This window comes from Exophiala oligosperma (genome assembly GCF_000835515.1).
Source record: "Exophiala oligosperma strain CBS 72588 unplaced genomic scaffold supercont1.29, whole genome shotgun sequence".
NCBI classification, from domain to species: Eukaryota; Fungi; Ascomycota; class Eurotiomycetes; order Chaetothyriales; family Herpotrichiellaceae; genus Exophiala; species Exophiala oligosperma.
Genome location: NW_015622846.1, coordinates 16,657 through 37,522, shown reverse-complemented (window position 1 = coordinate 37,522; position 20,866 = coordinate 16,657). Strand labels below are relative to the sequence as shown.

The following is a 20,866-nucleotide window of genomic DNA, read 5'->3' as shown; positions in this document are numbered from 1 at the left end:
TCCGCCGAACGGTCCGCACGTGATGAACATGTTTCTACGATGTGGGTATGTGTGTATATGCCGAACCGCCCCCACTCATACTAGAGGCACGGTCTCGCTGTCGGGATCATCCTCCCTGAGTTGGGTTGATCTCACCGAGCACCAACCAAATGCGACTTTGGATTCGATAGTGATACATTATTTCACATTATTGTAGCTTACAACCACGTCCGCAAATACTTGGTAATACGGCATCTCGTGCTGTGGCACTGCATGCTAAGTAAAAGCGCCGCCCAGCGGCAGGTGTGGGCTTTCTCAGTCAGACAGTCCTCATTCCAGCATACGAGACAGCAACCATCATCATCTTGCGACCATTTCTCTCCCTCATCGGGCATAGCCCTATGGTACTTGGATCTGCACGATGCTTCGGGACCCCGAACGGACCGTGGTCTCGTTTGCAGCATGTAGAGGAACTCGAGACTCGAGAGATTCTTAATATTATTTTGCTTGCTAAACTGTAAAATCGGTCATACTATGTTCATTCCGGATACAATAAAGTCTGAAAATGGTCGACTGCAAAGGCGTTTATAAGCCAAGTTCTCCTGAGCCGAGCGACCTTGCCTGGGTTGATGGCTTAACTACGGTAATTGCAAAGATGAGAACAATCTTTTAGTAACATTGGTGCATGCTTGTACTAACGCAAAAGCCATCTAGGTTCCATTGATCCAGGGCACTGTCGGAGAAAGATTCATAGAAACTGTGAAAAGATACCCAGATCGAACGGCGATCCAGACTGCTTCCGACCAAGTCACATATAAGCAGCTAGATGAGCTGAGCGACGCTCTGGCAGCGACGCTCGTCGATCTCGGAGTCAACAAATCAGATAGGGTTGCTGTCAGCTTAGGTCATTGCATCGAGTATGCAGTGGTGAGTAGAGAAGCTTCGTTGAATGAAAGCGCCTTTGGCTTAATGGCTGAACAGATCGTGTATGCATGCGTCAAAGTAGGAGCAGTACTTGTTCCGTTGAATCCAGCACACAAACCTAGACAAACGATCAACTCCCTGAAGCACATCTCGGCACGTTGTTACATCGTCAGCGCGGAGATAACTCTTCCATTTAGACAACCTCAGTCCACTGTTGAATTACTAAATGAGATTTGCGCAGCTAGAGGTGACAACACCGCGTTGTTTTCCCCAGTGCCTTCATTAGAACATATTCTGCTCATCGATAACTCATCGGGACGAGTTGACGTCGTGAGGTATCCCGGACTTCACAACTATCATACAGTGTCTGCTGCCCACGTGGGTCAGAAGTTCCACCAGCACAATGACGCTCACGAAGGCGACGTCGTCAACATCCAATTCACGTCCGGTACAACATCATCTCCGAAAGCGGCATGCTTGACACATCGGAATGTACTAAACAACGGCTTCTTCGTGGGTTACGGAATGGAATTGACCGAAAAGGACATCATATGCTGTCCTCCGCCCATGTATCACTGCTTCGGTCAAGTTCTTGGTTTGATGACGGCCATGACCCACGGTTTGTCATCCATGAGTCTTTGCCTGATCGTCACTAACTGATGAAGGTGTCACATTGATCTTGCCCGCTGAGAGCTTCAACCCAAATGTAGCAGTAAATTCCGTCTTAGTCAATAAAGTGACGGTCCTCTACGGAGTCCCAACCATGTTCCTGGCATATCTGGACGTTATTGCTGAACAGTAAAGCCTCCCATACCCTTTTTCCTTTCTGGCTCCGTGAAGGGTGATACTAACAGTGTACACCAGGTCCATAGCGCCGACGACTCTCGCAAGTTTACGGACAGGCGTCATCGGAGGCAGTCCAATCCCACCTTCACTAAGAAAACAGCTCCACGAGAAGATGAACCTCTCAGCATTAACTAGCGTCTACGGCATGACCGAGGCATCGCCTATCGTCACCCAGACGAGATCTACAGATTCCCTGGAAAAGAAGCTACACACCGTCGGCCGCGTGATGCCGCATATGTCGCTGCGAATCGCCGACAGAGCCAACCCACATCGAGTCCTGCGTCGGGGACAAAAGGGCGAAGTCCAGATGTCTGGGTACTCTGTGATGCCTGGATACTGGAACGCGGAGGAGGAAAATGCGGAAACACTCCTCCTCGAGGACGATGATGGGCTGAATGGCTCCTCAAACAGCACTAATGGGACATCATCTACTCGAAGAATTTGGTTACGGTCCGGCGACGAAGGACTTATCGATGAAGATGGCTACATTAGGATTACCGGTCGCATCAAGGATATCATCATTCGAGGCGGGGAAAACATCCATCCGGCAGAAATCGAGAACTGTCTCATGGGCTACGATCTGGTGGCTGATGCCAGTGTGGTTGGCTTATTTGATGAGCGATATGGAGAAGTTATTGGGAGTTTCGTGATTCCAAAAGCGGCTGTGAGGCCGGTGATAACCGACACTGATCAAGATTCCTGCGCTGATTTGAGGACTGATCAGAGCGATAATACGAATTGTTCCTTGACGCTGACACCCAGTGATATCAGATCATGGGTACTGAGCCGCCTGGGCAAGATGTTCGTGCCCAAATATGTATTTTGGGTATCTAACATGCCACTGACAGCGAGCGGCAAAGTCATGAAGTTCCGCCTGCGAGAGATTGGAAACGAATGGTTAGATAAGAGAGCTTAAAACTTTTCCGAGCGCTTGTCGGGGCGAATAGCATGTGGCAATATGCTTCTTAGCTGTTGTCGACTAGAAGAGGTGTATCAGCTCTACATACAGTCTAGTCGAACTTGGCTACAATGCAGCATGCAGGAATGCGGCTCCAATCGCGGACTTCGGGAGATTATTCTTGCAGTCGGAAAAAGTGATACCCCGGACACCGCAGTGCAGTGTCATAAAGATAGAATGGCGACGAAGTGAAATTATCGATATAGGGCTTAACTGGATATAGGGCGTTCTCATATCCCTTATCCGTTATGTAGGCTTCCATTCGTAGGGCCCAGAACTCCCAGTTAGTGGAGCCTTTTAGGCGCTAAACTCTAAATGGATTAGAGTTATCAGCCATTTTTAACCTTATACCTTATATATATAAATATATATATAGGTTATAGGTTATTATATATCGATATAAGTATTCTAAACCTTATAAAGGTTTTAGAATAGGTAAAGGGTTTTTCGGAAATCTCGGATTCCTTAGGCCGGAAGGTCTCTTTATGTCGCTTAGTAATCTTTCCTTATAGGGTAAGGCGTTAATATAAAGGTCGTTTATGTTGCTAGAGCTACCCGGGCTCATAACCTGTTAAGAGGACCAGGTCATATCGTAATAGGGAAGGGTATAGCGTAATAGGCCTTTATTAATGAATGACTAGCTAAGTGATAGCTAAATAAGGACTTAGAGAGCTTAAAGGAGTGAAAGCCCGTGAAGGGGGGTAAAGGCCTCCTTATATAGACGTAACGGAGAGTCTATATAGAATGCTTTAGAACAGAATAGGCTATTAATTATAAATTAATAGTCTTACCATGCTCAGCCTTGCGCAGCGTACTCAGCCTTACGCGGGTTAACTGGTCAACACTTTTAACTTAGAATAGTTAATATAGTTAACACTTTGCAAAATTCCGTAAAAACCTTATTTTTTTGCAACATATAAAACATTTAATAATCATAAAAGCGGTGAGAACATAACGCTATATTTCTCAATAATCACCCTATAATTTCATAAATATTATATAATAATCTTGCTTCGGAGTAAATTCTCTATCTAAGTATCTAAATTTTACTATATAAAAAGGCGTGGTTATGATGCCATTATAGCTAAAGTTTAATTCTACGGTAAAAGTGGCCATGTTAATTATACTTAGAGTAGGAGTGAAAGGCATAGTCATTATAAAGGCTTAAGGGGTTTCTAATGCCTATATTTCTAAGGTTTAATGGGAGTTACGCTATTAAGATATCGAAATAAATAATATAGCACCTATTAAAGGTCGTCTAAAGTTAATTTATTATGCCGTAATGAAAGGACTTCATGATTTTATGCTAGATTAGCTAATAGCGCGGCTAGATAAGTGCTACGATTTTCTCCGTAATAAGTTTAGTATTAACGCTTATATATTAATAGTCTTCTAAGCACTTAACTCTATAAATGTCATGTATAAATGGGTAACTAGAGTTAACACTAGATAAGATAATAAACTTATCACTTCCTATATAGTATAGATAGCTAATTACACTAGTAACTAGCTAGTAACACTTGATAAAAGCGCCGTAAATAATAGAACTATGAATAGAAAGTTTAGCTAGTTAGCTTATAATACTTTATGCTAAGTATAACTACTAGGTAGCTAATCTACTAGTTAAAGCATTTTACCTATGATAATAATAGATAGGTAGCTCACTTATAAGGTCTATTAAGGCTCTTTTAACGCTAAATGATTCGAAACATTTCTCTAAGGAGTGCTTAATAAGATAAACCCCTTCCTAGGAGATTATTCTGTTCTGATTATAAATAATGTAATTATCTACTAATTCGATAGAGTTAAGCGAATGTGCGAGGAGTAGGGCGTCATTCTTAAGTACTTATCTCTATATACTTTAGAGCTTAATCTAATTAAGATATTATTTCATAAGTTAAAGGAGTGAATATAAAAGAATAGAGAACTAGGCTATTATTATGAGAATAGCTTTAATACCTTTATTTATTTAGTAATGACTAGTGTCTATAAGGCCGAGATAGCTCATAATTACTTCTATAGATATAGCTATATTTAATAAGGTATAGTAACTAGTAAAGAATAGATAAAAAAAGAAGGGGCTATAGATATTTTATTCTATAATAATAAGTCTAGTCTATATACCTTAATTTATCTATTCTTAAGGTTCTATAAATATAGCTATTATGTGATTATACTAACTATAATTAATTAAGCTATATACTATAATAGATATAGTGTGAGATAGTAATACATAAAATAATTATAATACTATACTAAGTTATGTAATAAGGCCTTATTAACTGCTATTCCCTAATAATATAATACTCACTAGATATCTATTTATACTATTATTAAAACCGTCTTCACTTGTTATAGCTAAACGCGCAAATTCCTTAAGGTTATTACGGATTTTAGTCACAAAACTAGCCGAAATAGTTATAGTCTTCTAATATTTATCTATATATATTTATAGATTAAAGAAGCTCTATTCATAATCCGTAATAAAGAGCTTAATCTCTAGTAACTTAGATATATAAATAAGATATTTAGTCGCTAGCTAATTAAAGTACTTCTATATGTTCTGATCATTATTACCCTCTCATTATGAAGGGCTTAATTAAGGCTTAGTGATGGTGACGGCGGTAGCTATTAATAGTAGAGATTAATAGATATATATAGAAGGTTATACTAAGTAACTCATTAATAAGATTTCTTTAATATTAAGTATAAATAGATATATATAGTTTGGTAGGTAAATAGGTAGAGATTAATACATAGTATTATAGCGTTTCTCATTCCTATTCTGTTCTGAGAGAAGAGTCACTATGATCGCGTCTAGTACCTAGTTAGCTATTACATTAGGAGCCTTCTTTATAATTATATCGCTTTAACACTAAACTAATGGCATGAATAAAGAAAAATACTATCCTCTATAATTAACGTATAGATAAGAGTAATTCTTATAATTCTTTAACTTATGATAATGTCTCTTTAAGATATTAAGGAAGCTTACTCTGGCGGCGGCCTCTTTTTATGCCTAGAGTTATTTTTCTTCTCGCTATTATTATGTTATAAAGATTACCTTAAGTTACTCTTTAACCTTTTATTCCTAGCCTTTTCCTTATAATAGTGATATATTTAGGTTAAGTTAAGATAACGGCTTAAGGAGATATTATCATAAGATAATAATGATATTAAAACGTTCTCACTAAATAAGCTATATTAACTAGTTAGTTAACGTCGTTTTAGCTTCTTAATAATTAAGTATACTAGTGCTAAATATATACTAAGTTTAGTTCTACTCTTATAGCTATCTTTTCAAGCATAATAAAGCTCTTATCACTTTTAATAGGCCTTCTTAAAGTGTTCCTAAGTCTTTATAGTTAAGAAATAAAGCTTTTTATTACCTTATTTAATTATGAACTTACCCCTAAAAATAGGGGGGCGTAATTTATAAGTCTTTTAATTATAGTCATTATATTAATACTTAAGTTAATCTTTATACTTAAGGAGTGTGTTAACAATATTAAAATCCTAATATAATACTTCTATACTAAGGATCTTAACCTTCTTAATAAAGATTTCTATAGTGATATTATAGAAAAGTTTATTAATTTTAAAGACTAATTTAATAGAGTTTATATTAGTTAAGCTTAAGTTATTCTCCGTAATATATAGTAAAGTATTTAATTAATAACTAGGTTATATTAATAGAGAGGCTTATATTAATATCTTTCTCTTCTCTTTATTATCTTCTCTAGTATTACTAGATATAAACGAGACTTTATTATCCTTATTAAGAAGATTTAATGCTTTCTATACTTATAACATAATGTTCTCCTTAATACTTAGTCTTAATAGTGACTTTAGTGACTCTAATAACTCTGGTAGGTTAGGACTAGCTATTTAAGAGGGATAAGAGCTTAAAGACATAGCATAACGCTTTAAACTTACTCTATTAGCTCTTGTTATAAGGCTATCGCTATTACTTTTACGCTTCATACGAGCGTTACGAGTAATAAGGGTCTTACGGAGTGATTAAAAGGCTAATAACTCCTAAAGTTAATAAAATAGAGTTATTATGCGCCTTATACAATTTAACATCATGTTTATATGTAGTTACGATATATTATAGTAAATTATAGTGCTATCTAGAGCTATTATAGCTGCAGAATAAGTTTATTAATATAGGCTATATAGTGATATATAGATTTTATAGAGTACTATATAGTTTAATGGACTATATAGAGTAATGAACCATAAAAACTTACCTAACTACCTTTTAATGTCTTTAACGCGGCACTAATATAACTATTCCATTATTTAAAGATATTAATAAGTAGTTAAACACTTTATCTTTCTCCTTAAACTCGATTTTAGTAATAAGTCACTAGCGTAATGAATCTTATTACTGTTTCGCTGACCACTTCGCTTTTACCTCTTAAGTAACCTTTAATACTTTCTCTATAAAATACATAAATTTACCTTCTAACCTAACTCTTTTACCTTACTTATAACTCTTTTATGCCTTAAGTAACTCACTTTACTCTTAATTTTATCACTAAAGAAGTATATTCTTAGTGATAAGTGTTTTCGTTATATAGATTACTTAGACTATATATTACTTAGTAAGTAATATAAGTTTAAATATTTATACTAACACTATATTTAAGAGTATATTAAATTTTTAAAGTTCTATACTATTTAGGGAAGAGCTATATAGTAAAGAGAAGTTAAGATTATATCTCTTTAGTAATATAATTAAATATAAAATATATATAATTATATTTTATAAAAGATAATTTAGTACCTTCTATAGATTATTTAGTATTACATCCCAGATTCTTAGAAGTCTATTTCCACTTATAGTGCCTACCTCTTGCCCTTTTGCTCACCCCAATCACACCTCTGACACTCTCGCTTCACACCCACCACTCCCCTTGACTCATCTGCAGCTCACCCCGACTCACCACCACCACGACGATGACAGGTTCCGGACGAAGGACTCGAAAAGGCGTGGTTCGAACGGGTCTCGGCGCCGCTGCCCAGCGAAGACCACCCTGTATTTTCGGCGGGGTGTTTTAGAATAGCGCCGTCGAGCGACTGTTCTCCCACAGCGATCAATGCCGCACGCACATATAAAGGGGGGGTCTGCTCCCGCCTACAACTAAGACGGTCGGTTGGTCTTCCCACTTACAGAACCTCGCCTTTCGTAGGCTATCGGGGCCGGCTGAATGGCATACTGTCCCGCCCTCGTTGACACCTAAGAGCTGCTGGCCTCCTACATTCTATCCCCTGCTTACGTGGTTGACTCACAGGCCCCTCTAAAGTGCTTAAGACTCGCTATGGGAGGTCGTCTCGTCGCCCGAAAACGGGCGGAACAAGACAGGCTCCGCGAAAAGCGGAATTTCAGCCACTGGGTAACCAAGGCTACGGATAAAGTAGTTCTGAAGCCCATCAAGCCGAAAACCGAGAACAGTTATAACAGGATGCTCGACGAATGGGATACGTGAGCCTTCCAGTCGGTCTAGGAGACGACCGTATTGACACGACGTTAGGTTTAGCGCTCGGCGCCGTTGCACGACCCCCTTCGATTTGAAGACGCTTAAACAATTCTTGAAATGGTACTGCGACGGACGGAAGGGTCGCATCCCCGATGACGGCGAGGACGACGGAGACGAGGCCGGCGGAACAGAGCCTCGAATGACACAGGACTCTGTCTACACATGTTGGAAGAGCTTCATGTCAGCTTGGCAACGCCGAGAGACGACGTCCTTCCCGAAGCATGTTCAGACCACGATCGAAACTGTAAGCTCCTCTGTCGATAATCTCTTACGAATATACGTCAATGTCTTATACTCTCTAGCTTATCTACGGGGGCGACAATAACTGGCTGAATCTGAGAACAGTACAGCGTCCAGCTCGAAATTTCACCCCCATAGACTTCAGAGTTTGCGTTGGTCAGCTTTGGGGAAATGACTGGCACGACTTCTACTGTGAATCATACCGCGTCCGTCTTCACCTGATGCAGCTCCTACACGCGAATACATCTGCTCGAACCGCGGAATACGTAATGAACCTGAGATATCTTGTATCATGCTACCCTCACCATAGCTTTATGGACATCGACCTTAGCTAACAGCTTTAGGATACCGCTATCTACCAAGTATGGTTTGAAGATAAATCGCAACCACAGATTGTAATCGATCTCTGTCGCAAACATACTAAGGGACTTGCCAACCTCCCGCGCAAACAGTAGGCTCTCCCCTTCCACTAGGAGACACGAGACTAACCGCGGGCTAAAGACCAGAGCATCTCTTGTACGAACTGGTTGACCAACCGTTTTACTATAATACGGTGTTATTCTTCGTGAGCCCCATCCTCGCGCTTGGCGGCCTACGTGACTTCAAAACGTGGCAAGATATCTGTGCTATACAAAAGCCAGGTGGCCGTGAATCGGTTCCGTTGCACTACAAGGAGGATTTCCTGAATAGGCCGGTCTTCCCGAGATCTGCGTCCCCATGGGAACCGGCGACATCGATGGTCAACGCTCTAGGTCACTTGGGAGAACGAGCAGGCTTCCGCGACAGACCGACGCCGGGTGCGATCCGTCGTGAAGGGCTACTAAAAGTTGATAGTGAGTGACCTAATGTATAAGGGAGAATGCCTGTCATGGGTATGCATACTGACTAGCTCTCTGCCAAAGTGCACGGTTATTCCATCAACGAGAGGATGAGACACGCCGACCACATCAACCCCAACACGTACGGGGGTTACTATCAAAGTGGCATCTCCACGGTGGATGGTCAGGCTACATTCTTCGGCCTGGAGAAACAGGGAACGAAACTTCACGAAATGTTCCGTGGCTTCTCGATTCACCGAATCCACAATTATAACCCCAAACTCCCACAGAATTTACATGCCAAACTAGACCGTCACGTCTCGGAAACTATGAAGGATCCTGCGTTCCGTGAAGAGTCATCTGGCCCAGGACTTGGTCAAAAACTTTATGACAAGAAACGACAGCATAAGGCGAGCCTTCTCCAACGACAGCGGCTGTCATTCTTTGATGATTGGACGTCACCCTACCCAAAGCTACCTTATGAATCTGATTTCCAACAAACTAGGAAGCTTATGCCTGAACGTGATCAACTGGCATCCACGTTGTTTATGTCCGGTTCATTGCGCGATATCAATGGGTGCCGCGTTATACAAGACCTCGTGGCTCTATGCTCATCACAAAACTCTGATACATTCTGTTATAATCTCAACGGATCCCGAACCGAATGCCTTACCTGTGGTCTGGCCAGACCCAGCAGCAACCACAACTGGTGGTATCACTTGTACAGTTGTCGGAAGAAACAAAGCGCAGGCGATGGACGCTTCTCTGAATTCTGTTTCCTATGCTTCCTGTGGCTCGAAGACACGGAATCTTGGCACAACCACGCCTATCACCACCTCGAACGCGTGGCAACTCTGCCGCTGAGATGTAACCTCACGATCTTTCGTGGGAACGTTATCCGGCCCGCCCTCTGCCCGAACTGTCTAGGAAATGATATCCTCCCGCCCACAGAGAGGATGCGTCAATTTCTTAATGTCACCGAGTGGAAAGCACATGTTCAGAGGTGTTACCCACGGCAAGGGGCACCATTTGAATGCAGACACCCCCGTTGCCGTGAGGTATCGGCTTTCGACCAAAACAGACTATTTGTTGAGCATCGTGCCGACCTCCACCAGACTCCGTCGCCTGAAAATGATGAGGCAGGGAGACTGGAGTACGCCGATAAGCCACCCTACCAAGCTAAACTGTCAGCCGCCATCGATGGTGGGCATCCTATTCGACGCTTGGAAGGTAGGTGTGGCGGCGACGGTTTCGTGATCTATTCATCCATGTCCATGAAAGCGAAGATTGAGAATCGGCGCACCGGGAAGCCACGCAATCCCTCTGAGATCCCAGAGCGGACAGTGGTGGTCTCAAGCGCATCATCTCAACTTCACTGTTCTCAGTCGGGAGCTACGGAAGTATCCAACACTGACCAAGCGTCACCTGCTCTTATCAATCGTACCGAAAAAGGAGCAAATGACAATGTACAACCACCGGCCTATTCGAAAGCCTGGATAAACGATGTTCAGGCTCCGGGGAGTGACGAGGACCGAGACAGCGCTGACTCAACTCCGGGACGGTCACTAGCCCGCTTGTTTAGACAAGATATATCACTCCTCGACGCCAAAAGCATTGATGTGCGGGGAGGCAAACGGCTGTTTCTGGCAGCGGATGCTGACCAACAAGGCACACGAAAAAAGAGGAAATGCAATATAACGATCGAGATTCCACCTCGACCGACTGATTGGTGGGTTTGGGAAAAGCTTGTTTCTCCGACAGAGAATCGAGGATCGATGACGTCTTCAAGCCGTCGAGATCCAACCCGAAAAGCGACCCCGAGGAAGACCGAAGGCGCCAACCAAAATGAAAGGCTGAAGCGACCACGCGGTAGACCGCAAGGGTCTCGCAATAAGAATAGACGCTCCAACTAGTATAGCTAATGTGATTACGTATATTCGGACTCGAGACACACCCGTAAAACACGATATAGCTCATGAAGGGCGGATGATGGCCTAGTCCTAGAACCCAACAAAAGAATCAGTCAACGCCCGCGCACCAACACATTCAGGGCCACCACAAGCCGGGCACGTGAGCCCCGGCCACCAACCCGTTCCCATTCCTGACACGTTAATCCAAGTAAACTCCTCGAAATGTTTTGCACACAGTATACAGTCTTGATTAGTCGTAGCTTCCGGTACCTGCTGGCAACATCTTGGAAGGTAGGTTAGCCCAGCCGTTACTGGTATCCCGTTATCTTCTGTAGTATTGGGAGGGCCTTGGATACCCCACTGGTCCACTGGCTGATGATTGTAAAAACAGTCATTTCCCGTCTGAGGTGCACCGGGGTCCTGGTCAAAAGTCGTTTGAACATCGTTGATCGCATTCGCACGTTGTTGTCGCTGCTCGACTTGATTCCAGATATGGCGGCCATCCTCGCCAAGCTGTGTAGAAGCCACCTCTGTCGCCGCGACGGTAGGTACTTCGGCCATCTGACGCTTTGCACCGTCTGCTCCTCGTTTCTGCTGTTTATCCTGGCCACTGTCGGTGTAGGGTTCCACTTCAAAATCTGCTTGCCTTGTTTTGTGGCACTGCAATTGCTGTGTGGCGGTATCCAATACCAACTTCACCTGCTTTAATTCTGCCCTAGATGTAAAAAGGAGCTCTCTAGCATGTGCTTGGCTTTCACCGAGTTGTTCCTGGAGCGACGAGACTTCGCATTTGAGATCGGTGATGGTTCGTCGAGCTTCCACCAGCTCTTTTTCTATTGAGCTATAAGTGGTGGCTTGCTCTCTCATTTGTCGACAGACTTCCGTGAATTCCTTCTCCACTTGTTCTTTCGTGGCTTTGGTACACAACATCTCTTTTGTAGTTGATTCTGCGGCATGCTGGGCCTGTACCAGATTCTGATTGGTCGCTGATAGTTGCTGCCTGTAGTTGTGAAGTGTCTGCTCAGCCGCCTGGTCTCTCTCCTGGAGACGTCGCTTCATGGTTGCGAGCTCGCTAGTCTGACTAGTCACAGTTTGTTCCGCTGCCATGAGATGCCTCCTGAGCTCGGTGATCTTGCTTTCTTGCTCGATATTTTCGCGTTTGGTTCCGCTCAACGCTTGCTCCGTCAAACCAAGTTGTTGGTGATTCGCCTGGAGTTGCTGCAGGTAATCCTCTGGTTGACGCGCAATGCTTTGATACTGCGCTGTTGATCTTCGCTCCCTAGATCGGTACCACTTCGAAGGTGTACTAGGCTGGACTTCAGAGTGACGGACGCGACGTAGACCCTTCCGCTTCCGTTTCGGTTTCGACATTCTCAACTCGAGACTGGTTTGAAGGGATATCGTGTATTCGATAAGCTTCTCCTTCGTGGCACTCTGGAGATGGGCTTCCAGTGTAGAACGGTCAGCGGGAAGCTCACAGCCTAATTGTCTCGAGAGGACCTTATTCCAGGCGCGAGCAGGATACTCATCATCTATAAGTGAGGAGATTCCAATAACGAGCTCTTCCTCGTTGTACTCCTCCAACTTTTGTCGTGTTCTGGTAGGTTTCTGTTTGCGATCCATGAGGAAGAGAAGGTAAGGAAGATAGGAGAAAGGAGGAGAGTGGGCGGCATGACACCTTTAAATATAAGTACTGTTAGTGCTTTATGATCACGGGTGCATTCTTTTCTTGTCTTAATCCCTGTCATTGCCCATCATACCAATGCTGCTGAGGTGGGTGGGAGCAAGCATTACGTTGTAGACCATGCATCCTAGTCTCTAAGCCCCGTCTCGTCGCGTCTCACCTTTCCTCTTGTTCTCTCCTGGTGATGACCTTCTTACGCCTTCTCAGGTGTGCCTTCCTGTGGTTTCTTTTCTGCTCACACGCATATCTCTTCCTCTAAGATCTAAAACAGAGCCAGAGGACAACTATCTCCTCTCTTCTGAACTCATATTGCCTCTTGGCCCGTGAGAGCTGGTCGCACTCCTCAAGGGGGCAGGCCCTCGTAGCCATGCGATCGAACAGCGCGCTGGTTCGGTTAGGACAATCATCCAATGGCAGAAATAGCTCAACATTGCTATATCAGTCGAAATGGAAGCCGTCATAGGCCGAGCCATCAGCCACGCGGAAGCTGCGATGGCCAAGCGGTACCTCCTTGGGTAATCTCTGGTTATGTGTTTATAGGTTCATGGTGGCTGTATGTTACACTATCCTCTTCGAGTGTTGTTTAGGGAAGGATAGCAAGCAATCAGCTGGAAGAGAAGAAAGAATCGTAGAGCCATACTAAAACACCATCAAGATATCGGGCCCCCAGGAAGAGCTATAATCACTTCACTGTTCGCGCTCTCTACTCATTAGTAATAGATCTGCTCCACTACTTTCTGCCGAGCAGAAGCATGGTTTACGCGGTTGCGAACCTTATTCAGACTAGAAGGTCAAAGTAGGTAGTATAAGAAGCTGATCGTTCGACTTTGGCAGCCAATCCGACTGATAAGGGGCCTGGTCAGCAGGTGTTTTGATTCGAAAGTGGACCTGGGGCTCGAAGATGATCCAATCGTCTTTGAAATTAACCTATACTAACAGATTTTGACTTATACTGGCAAGGATGTTGGCTGGTACTGAGGCTGTTGAACTTTTAATGACTCCGCCTTGCTTCGTAGCCTGGTAGACAATCTTATCATTCTGGGGATAGGTAACACTGATTCTTTGCTTAGTAAATTCCTAGTTTAGAAGGATAAAGAAAAATTTGGCTAGTATTTCACTGTCCCTCTACCGGTTACCACCCGAACCTTTCTTCAACGAAATCTAAATTTACACCTTTATCCAGCATCACTCTTGAAACACGCCTGACTTCATCGGCCAGCCCTCCACTTGAACAAACACTTACCCCCATGCATCCCAACTTCTCAGCAGCTTCTTGCCTCATCAAGGACTCGATATCCGGCCTGCCCTTTGACACTCGAATGGTTCCGCCGGAGCTTTGTACGCATTCAGTCCAGCGGGCTCGAGTGATATATACAAAAATTTGCAACACTTCGCTTCGACCTTTCATAACTAGGATCTCTCGTAACCATGATCGGATCCAATCAAGGCAGCCAGTGCTAGGAATAACCCATACCAACGTGATTCTCTTGGTTGCCACCATTTCTAGGGCGTAGCCTCGGATGAGTGTTCTTATATATCCAAGGTGATAAGTGATCCCTACACCTCCAGCAAAGAGGATCACCATCTCGTAGCTAGACAAATCTCGTGTTATACCGTAAGGTCCTTCGATAAGGGCAATGGTCTGAAGGGGCCCATCCGCCTTTATAGCTCGACGCCAGAGCTTTTTAGTCAGACCGGATCGTGTCTTGATAATCAGGAACATGACTTTCTCTGTGGAAGTCTCGGAGCGATAGACGGCCTTCTGATCGAAGTATCGCCCTCCAACGCATTGTGAACCGGTTGACAGGGTCGAATCTAAAGCTCCAGAATCTCCAGACCATGCTACTGAAAATGGGTGAGCTGTCCATAAACCAACGGCCGGAAGGGTTAGGTACAAAGATTGACCGGGACTGAAGCTACAGGGCCGCGGACATTTGATGGAGATTCGCAAGGCATAATGTGGTAGAATGTCGACATCCGCTGTAGTAACCTTGCTGCCCAAGTTCCGATACAGCAAGGTGAGCAGTCGAAGACCACGAAAGACACCCCAGGCTGCGGCCGCTCCTATCACCAAGGCTTTTTGGGGCAAATCCTCGAGGTGCCTGCAAAGACATGCCAACACCAAGACCGCCAACGCGATATGCAGATGCAAGAATAACTCATAGGCTAAATGCCTGGCAGCCTTCAAACTCTGCAGCAAGATGACCGCGAATCCAAGAGCGGCAGTTAAGCCACTGTAAATAAAGGGCTTGTGGGTGGCAGACAGCATGGCTGCCCAGCCCTCGGATTCTGCCTTGACTATCAGCCAGCAGGTGGCATGGGCAAGGGCCTGAAGGGCCGCTAAGCGTCCCAGCCAGCGATGCATCATGTTAAATGTAGCGTATGAGATGTTCAACAATGATATCAAGGGATTCCTCATAGAAGATAGAACCATGATTGGAAGCAGATTCGCCACACAGAGCGTTCCCGCACGGTTTGCCGATGCCTTCAACACTTCTGTATTGGAGTGGATCCACGGTAATTTCCACGTGAGGTATAATCCATTGACGGCTATGAAGATAAGTATGATTGCGACTTCAATGCACGTAGGTAGACATCCTAGAACAATCCACCGACCTAAGGCGATTTCTTGGGCTCTTCGATGGCGAAATGTAGGGGCATAAAGTAGTCTGGCTTTTAGGAAGGAGATGCTGGGAGATCCGGAAGAAAAGTAGTGCTGTGATCCTCTCGCACCATCGATCGACACTAGAAATCGGATATAAACAGTGGCTCTTTGAGTGATCCTATAGGCCAAGAAGAGTCCGAGCATCCCTAGTATGGTCCAGATATAGTAGTGCGACAAAGAATAGTTGATGTTGTCCAGGATCTTTCTGTCGATATCGGCGTCTCCCCCTTTACTATAATCAGCCGAGATAGCTTCCGCCACTAGACTGAGTTGTAGAGAGAAGGGGGAAAAGAAAGTAAATCTGGTCACGCGTATGGTTGAAAGCATTGTATTTAAACCATTGTCTTCTTATTGTTTAACAAGCGACGTCGATGTTGCTAGAATTTATCAAGCTAACCCGGTGGCCTTTATACTGTAGATATTCAGCACATGAGGCTTACACTACCTAGACTCAAAGCGTCATCCTAGTAATGTCGCAGGATTCCTTTACACTACGCATCAGCGACATTATAGGATAACATCGTAAAGATCGAAGCTTCCTACTCCCACGGTTTTCGTTGTGAATTTACCTTCTCTGCCTACTTAATTTTATGGTAGTTCCACCCTCTGGACTCGGTGGGATACAAACTAATTACTCATGAGCTTTTATAGACACGCTTAGACCCATATACTCTATGGTACTTCAAAATTTCTCGACACTTTCAATGGTTAAGCTTCTAGCTACCTGAGATGGAACGTAAGATACTAGATGTGTAGTAATCTGGGGTTCAAACTAGGAAGGATCATGGAACACTACGTCAGAGACCACTATAGTCTACAGTATGATACTGTATATAGGATTTGATAGAAGATTGGGTTCTAGAGCCACTGTGATCTAGTGGGAAGTGGAGTTCTTTAACCCACAAACTACTAAGGGGATAACAGCTCGAATGCAACCACTATACTCTATAGCTGTTTAAGTTTCGGGCTCTAACCGCCACATTCAGTGGTTTTTAGTTGTTCTTTTACTGTGAGTCTATAGAGAGCATCTTTTCGTGCGGGAAAAACAACCGAAATCCTGGGCGCTCTTATTATCGGCTCATTAAGCCGCATCACGTATAAGGATATCCACTTTTCAACTTTCCGAGGGCTCATGCTCAGCGAAGGACCACCCGCACTTATATCTATATCTAGCCAATTCAAGATAGCGTTTCATATACGACAAAGCCTAGACCCAGAGTTCTACCACCATTTATCGTGGTTGTCCGATACTTGTCGAGGCCAGGGAAGCACCCGGATAATTCAAATCTTCACTCTTCTCTACAGTACCACGGGCTTGCATATGCTTATCTCGGCCGCAGGCTGAAGAATTAGCTCTGACGGCTTGTACAGTACAATGAATAGAATAGATTATACAAGGAAGGCGGCTTTGCAATCTAGTGTATGCTAACTGATTACTTACAGACTACGACGCAGATTCTTCAGACCCACTCTTCCATTTCCGTTCGTGAGGGTGTGCAACGCCGCTCTAGCACACCTTCCTGGGTGGGCTAGCGGTGTGCCGCTGGGTGTGCTCGGGTGCTGCACAGGGTGGGCTTGTTTCAGACGCTCTTGGCGCCAGTTTCCACCGAAGGCCGTGGCCGTACCTTGGGAAAGCCGCGACTTCCCGTTGCGGTCGGTCCCATGCCTAAAGAGGGTTACTCCCTAATACAAGAGGCGAGTGCACGTGATCCACGGGCACGAGAAAGTGGTGGTATTCAGCCAGTGGCACCAAACCTGGATAGGAAGCCTCACACTCGTGCCGTGATTGGCTCACCACCGGGCCCCCTGGTTGTTCTTCTGCGAACAGTCGGGATGTGTAGCCCTGCCACGAGTCTCCGTGGCGTTGTATCGGAACGCAAGGTGGCCTCAAGAACGGCCACAGAAGCTGAAACGCAGGGACTCTTCTTCATTGGTTGATGAAGTCACCCACGCAAATCCGTTGCTATGTCGCAGGGTCAATGGCCATCCCCATCTCCATTACTTAGCTCTTCTACTGTACACAGCAGCTGATCAAACGAGAATCACAATCGTGTCATAGGTCGTTGCACGGCCTGATGACGTGACCGTCAACGAGCACCTTATCCGACCGCGCCAGCGTCTGCCTTTTTATTCCGTCCGCCTCCTCATACAGTACTTGCCTTGGCTTCCCAGCACCTCTGCCAGGTTGCTTATGCTTCTTAACGTGTGTAGATAGTTAGGCCTAAGCAACTCCTCCCGCTGTGTCAGTGTTTGCCGGTTTATCCTTTCTGCCTCCTTGTACTTGCCACAACCGACTGGCTGGAGAGCGGCGGTAAAACCTAGAAAGTCTTGGGCAAACTAGCACTGCGGAGTATGTTCATATGGTCAGTTGTATCCGGCTATATTCAAAATGCTTTCGGCTATAATATAGTCCAGAGATCATGATACTCATCCCCAGTCGGATTTGATACATGAGCTAAACATTGGCAGTCTGTGGAGGTTCGAGTGACGGGAATGGCAGCAGGATATGCCACCAAGGCCGCGCTCACAGTTGTGCTTGTGCAACTCACTCCAATCGCTGTCCGATCCACCAGCTGCAATTCTTCATGATGCCTGGATCCAACTGCAAAGGTAAAAGGAGGTCGTGGATTGGTCGGCCTGCTAGTGACACAACGAGACAGCTGAGGACATCAATGTTGAATGTGTCTACATTGAGAAGGTGGTTAAGCTAGTTTGCCGACCGCCTCCATGTCGTATGTGACTCCGCGGCTTCGCGGAGTACTCGAGCGCGATGTCCTGCTCGCTGCGCTCTTGAGCCAACTGCAGAAGATCGGCTTCGGATCGTCGCCGTTCGGGCGTCAATGAACACTCAACGACGCAGTCATGAGTCGTGGCCCATAATGTGTAGGTGCGGTAGCAGGTACTGCCGCGACATATGATGGCTCGTTGGCGAGGGATCGGTGGGCACCACAACTGCAGTTGCGCGGCGGTTCGATTGCCGTCTGCATCGAGCGTCAGGCGGCCAAAACCATCGTCGCACGTAATGAGGCCGGCACAACGGCAGTCGTCCCAAGACGTCGAGTCAAGAGCCCATGAATCAACAATGTGGGTTTTCTGTGGCTGCGCATTCTGTTCAGCATCCGGCCACAGCGGACCAGTCCTCGGTCTCCCAATGTCCTTGGTGTGCGTTCTTTCGTGTCTGCAGGGTTGTGTCAATATCCAGAGTTGGGTCTTCCAAAAGGACCATGCAATTTGTCTATGCGAAAATCCCAGTACGGTCGCGTTTTTGACGCATTTCTCTTGAGCGTAATGATTGCGCCAGTCATGTCCAGCAGATTCTCATACAAGCAGACGTCGAGGCCACTTAATCGGTGGCCAGCTAAGATCCAAAGTCCGCGATGATCGGCTCGTCGATACACCTTGTCGGCTTCAACAACTTCTTGACGACTTTCAGATGCCATGAACAAATGTGACCAATCATCTGGCGTGTCTCACACAAAGTCTGGCTCCTCACAACCTGCCCAGGAGTCTTTGAGAAGGCACACTGGATTGAAGTCGAAATCAAACCCTAGAGCTGCTTGTTGCAGACTGCCATACTCAGAGGAGAACTCAAGGACCAGCACAGCACCCCACTGTCCTGGGTGCAAGATTGCTGAAAGACAATCACTTGAAGGGTTACGCGCGTGCATTCGTGTGGACGGTGGCAGCCAGCTATCCGTCAGAGAGAATCTGTATCTGGGCCTGTTGAGGCAGGCACTCTCCTTACTAGTGCTTAAAGTCTGATGTATGTAGAGTGGTCAGTGTTCAGTTGGTCTATCTTGACCTCGACGCGCTTTCCAAGTCCGACGCCAGACCCCGTTTTGACTGAGGTTGATTCGCGTATATTAATCGTCTTCTGAAAGGCGCTGGAGAAAGATGCCTATAGGTACTGACTCCAGCTGTGTAGTTCGATCTGCGCAGTCGAGGTACGCAAGGTACGTATCGGCCATCCATGGTGTAACTTTTAAATCGATTGAGAGGCCATGATTGGTCATCGCGAAAGGTCCACGTCCATTTAGAGAATCTTCCAATGATATGAATTGGCATTTACAGAAGTAAGCTGGACTAGAAGCAAGCAGACTAGAAAACTTCATGTCGTTCATCGACCAAGCAAAGATGGAATGGTCGTTGTTGTACTTGATGATTTCTTCCTGTAATCGAAAGAACGCGCGCAGTCCTTCCCTATAAAGGAGAGGCATATTAACATCAAATAAGCCCAGCAAGCAATACACACTGTCTTCAGCACGGGTTGTAACTCGTTCGGCAGCCCAGGACATTTTCTGCGCGATGGAATACCCTCTCAGATTAGTCGATCTAAGAGCTGTCGCAGGTATTTGGGTGACAGAGGCAATTACTCCAGTCAGAGTGTGTTTGGTGCCTAGACGTTGCCATCGTCGGTCGTAGAAAATGGCCTTCGCTGGGGCAAGTAGCTCCTGGAGAGTCCAACCGCGCGTGAACCATCTGGCTTTCGAGATGTTCTTCTTCCAGTTTGCCTTTTCCACGTCACTGAGATAAATATAGCAAGCCTTTGCGTCTCGATACCATCTGTACATCGAGTTAATAGCCTCACTGAGCTCGGCACTACTTTGTTTGTTGATGCAGCAGGTGTCAACCCAACAGTAATCCAGTCCCTCTTTCCTCGCCTGATTGGCGCAGTACCGCAGTTTAGCGTATCCTGCCTTGCTCTTCTCCGTCTTCTTTTCCATATCGTCAAAGGTGACCTCAGCGTCATCGGGACCCACGTATGGGACAGGATGGCGTAGGCGGCGGGCGGCGGCGTCACATCTTTAGTCAAGGTCAGCTCGCCAGAGGGGTCAAGATATAGGAGGCGCATCTTGAGCCGTTTGCCAGTAAAGAAGAGCAGCGGCTGAGGGCGTCAACGCGGGACGAGCATTTAGATCTTGAGCATGCGGGAGACGGCGACAAGGTGCGTGGTGGACCGCCGCATGGAAGGACGCATGCAGGCCACTGCCTAGAGCCAGGCATTTGAAATGCATCGCACGGCAACATCAGGGGGTGTTCATGATCAGGCTGGACGGCCATGCCATCCAGCCACAGACTAGTACTGGCATGACCAAGGTGCTTCAGCCGTCGACCACAGGGCCATGAGGCGCGGGTGCAAGGCAGGGCCGCTTCAAAGTACAGTCACGTGCGCTTACTGACGTAGCGCCCCGTGAAAAGACCGTCAGACGGGAGAGCACAAGATCGGCAAGGCTGGTGCTGTCGTATTCAGCACGATCCGTCAACACCACCACGCGGAATTGGCACGAGGACATAT

The 20,866-nt window shown here is 45.5% G+C and overlaps 5 protein-coding genes across 5 annotated transcripts; 2 read left to right on the top strand and 3 right to left on the bottom strand.

The window, feature by feature from the left end:
- Window positions 1–171: 171 nt before the first annotated feature.
- Window positions 172–2,998, top strand: PV06_11364 (uncharacterized protein). Its single transcript, XM_016413023.1, has 5 exons — window positions 172–622; window positions 694–906; window positions 961–1,522; window positions 1,569–1,701; window positions 1,768–2,998. Exons 1-5 carry the CDS (start codon window positions 545–547, stop codon window positions 2,663–2,665), a joined length of 1,884 nt encoding a protein of 627 aa, XP_016256583.1. The 5' UTR covers window positions 172–544; the 3' UTR covers window positions 2,666–2,998.
- A 4,880-nt stretch (window positions 2,999–7,878) lies between these two features.
- PV06_11363 (uncharacterized protein) lies at window positions 7,879–11,253 on the top strand. The gene is made up of 6 exons (XM_016413022.1): window positions 7,879–8,198; window positions 8,248–8,497; window positions 8,556–8,780; window positions 8,838–8,944; window positions 8,995–9,326; window positions 9,396–11,253. The coding sequence occupies exons 1-6, from the start codon at window positions 8,035–8,037 to the stop codon at window positions 11,222–11,224; spliced, it is 2,907 nt and encodes a 968-aa protein (XP_016256582.1). The 5' UTR covers window positions 7,879–8,034; the 3' UTR covers window positions 11,225–11,253.
- On the bottom strand, window positions 11,214–12,848 carry PV06_11362 (uncharacterized protein). The gene has a single exon (XM_016413021.1). It carries the CDS (start codon window positions 12,842–12,844, stop codon window positions 11,312–11,314), a length of 1,533 nt encoding a protein of 510 aa, XP_016256581.1. The 5' UTR covers window positions 12,845–12,848; the 3' UTR covers window positions 11,214–11,311.
- Window positions 12,849–14,037: 1,189 nt separating this feature from the next.
- PV06_11361 (uncharacterized protein) lies at window positions 14,038–15,897 on the bottom strand (the record flags this gene model as incomplete). Its single annotated transcript, XM_016413020.1, has 1 exon — window positions 14,038–15,897. The coding sequence occupies one exon, from the start codon at window positions 15,895–15,897 to the stop codon at window positions 14,038–14,040; it is 1,860 nt and encodes a 619-aa protein (XP_016256580.1).
- Window positions 15,898–18,255: 2,358 nt separating this feature from the next.
- On the bottom strand, window positions 18,256–20,864 carry PV06_11360 (uncharacterized protein; the record flags this gene model as incomplete). The annotated part of the gene is made up of 5 exons (XM_016413019.1): window positions 18,256–18,748; window positions 18,826–18,996; window positions 19,045–19,314; window positions 19,483–20,373; window positions 20,752–20,864. The coding sequence occupies 5 exons, from the start codon at window positions 20,862–20,864 to the stop codon at window positions 18,256–18,258; spliced, it is 1,938 nt and encodes a 645-aa protein (XP_016256579.1).
- Between the last annotated feature and the right edge of the window lie 2 nt (window positions 20,865–20,866).

Coding starts and splice junctions, on each gene's coding strand:
- PV06_11364 (XM_016413023.1), top strand. CDS start 545: ATGGTCGACTGCAAAGGCGTTTATAAGCCAAGTTCTCCTGAGCCGAGC. Junction 623..693: donor GGGTTGATGGCTTAACTACG/GTAATTGCAAAG, acceptor AAAGCCATCTAG/GTTCCATTGATCCAGGGCAC. Junction 1,702..1,767: donor CTGGACGTTATTGCTGAACA/GTAAAGCCTCCC, acceptor AGTGTACACCAG/GTCCATAGCGCCGACGACTC.
- PV06_11362 (XM_016413021.1), bottom strand. CDS start 12,844: ATGGATCGCAAACAGAAACCTACCAGAACACGACAAAAGTTGGAGGAG.
- PV06_11363 (XM_016413022.1), top strand. CDS start 8,035: ATGGGAGGTCGTCTCGTCGCCCGAAAACGGGCGGAACAAGACAGGCTC. Junction 8,199..8,247: donor ATGCTCGACGAATGGGATAC/GTGAGCCTTCCA, acceptor ACACGACGTTAG/GTTTAGCGCTCGGCGCCGTT. Junction 9,327..9,395: donor AGGGCTACTAAAAGTTGATA/GTGAGTGACCTA, acceptor TCTCTGCCAAAG/TGCACGGTTATTCCATCAAC.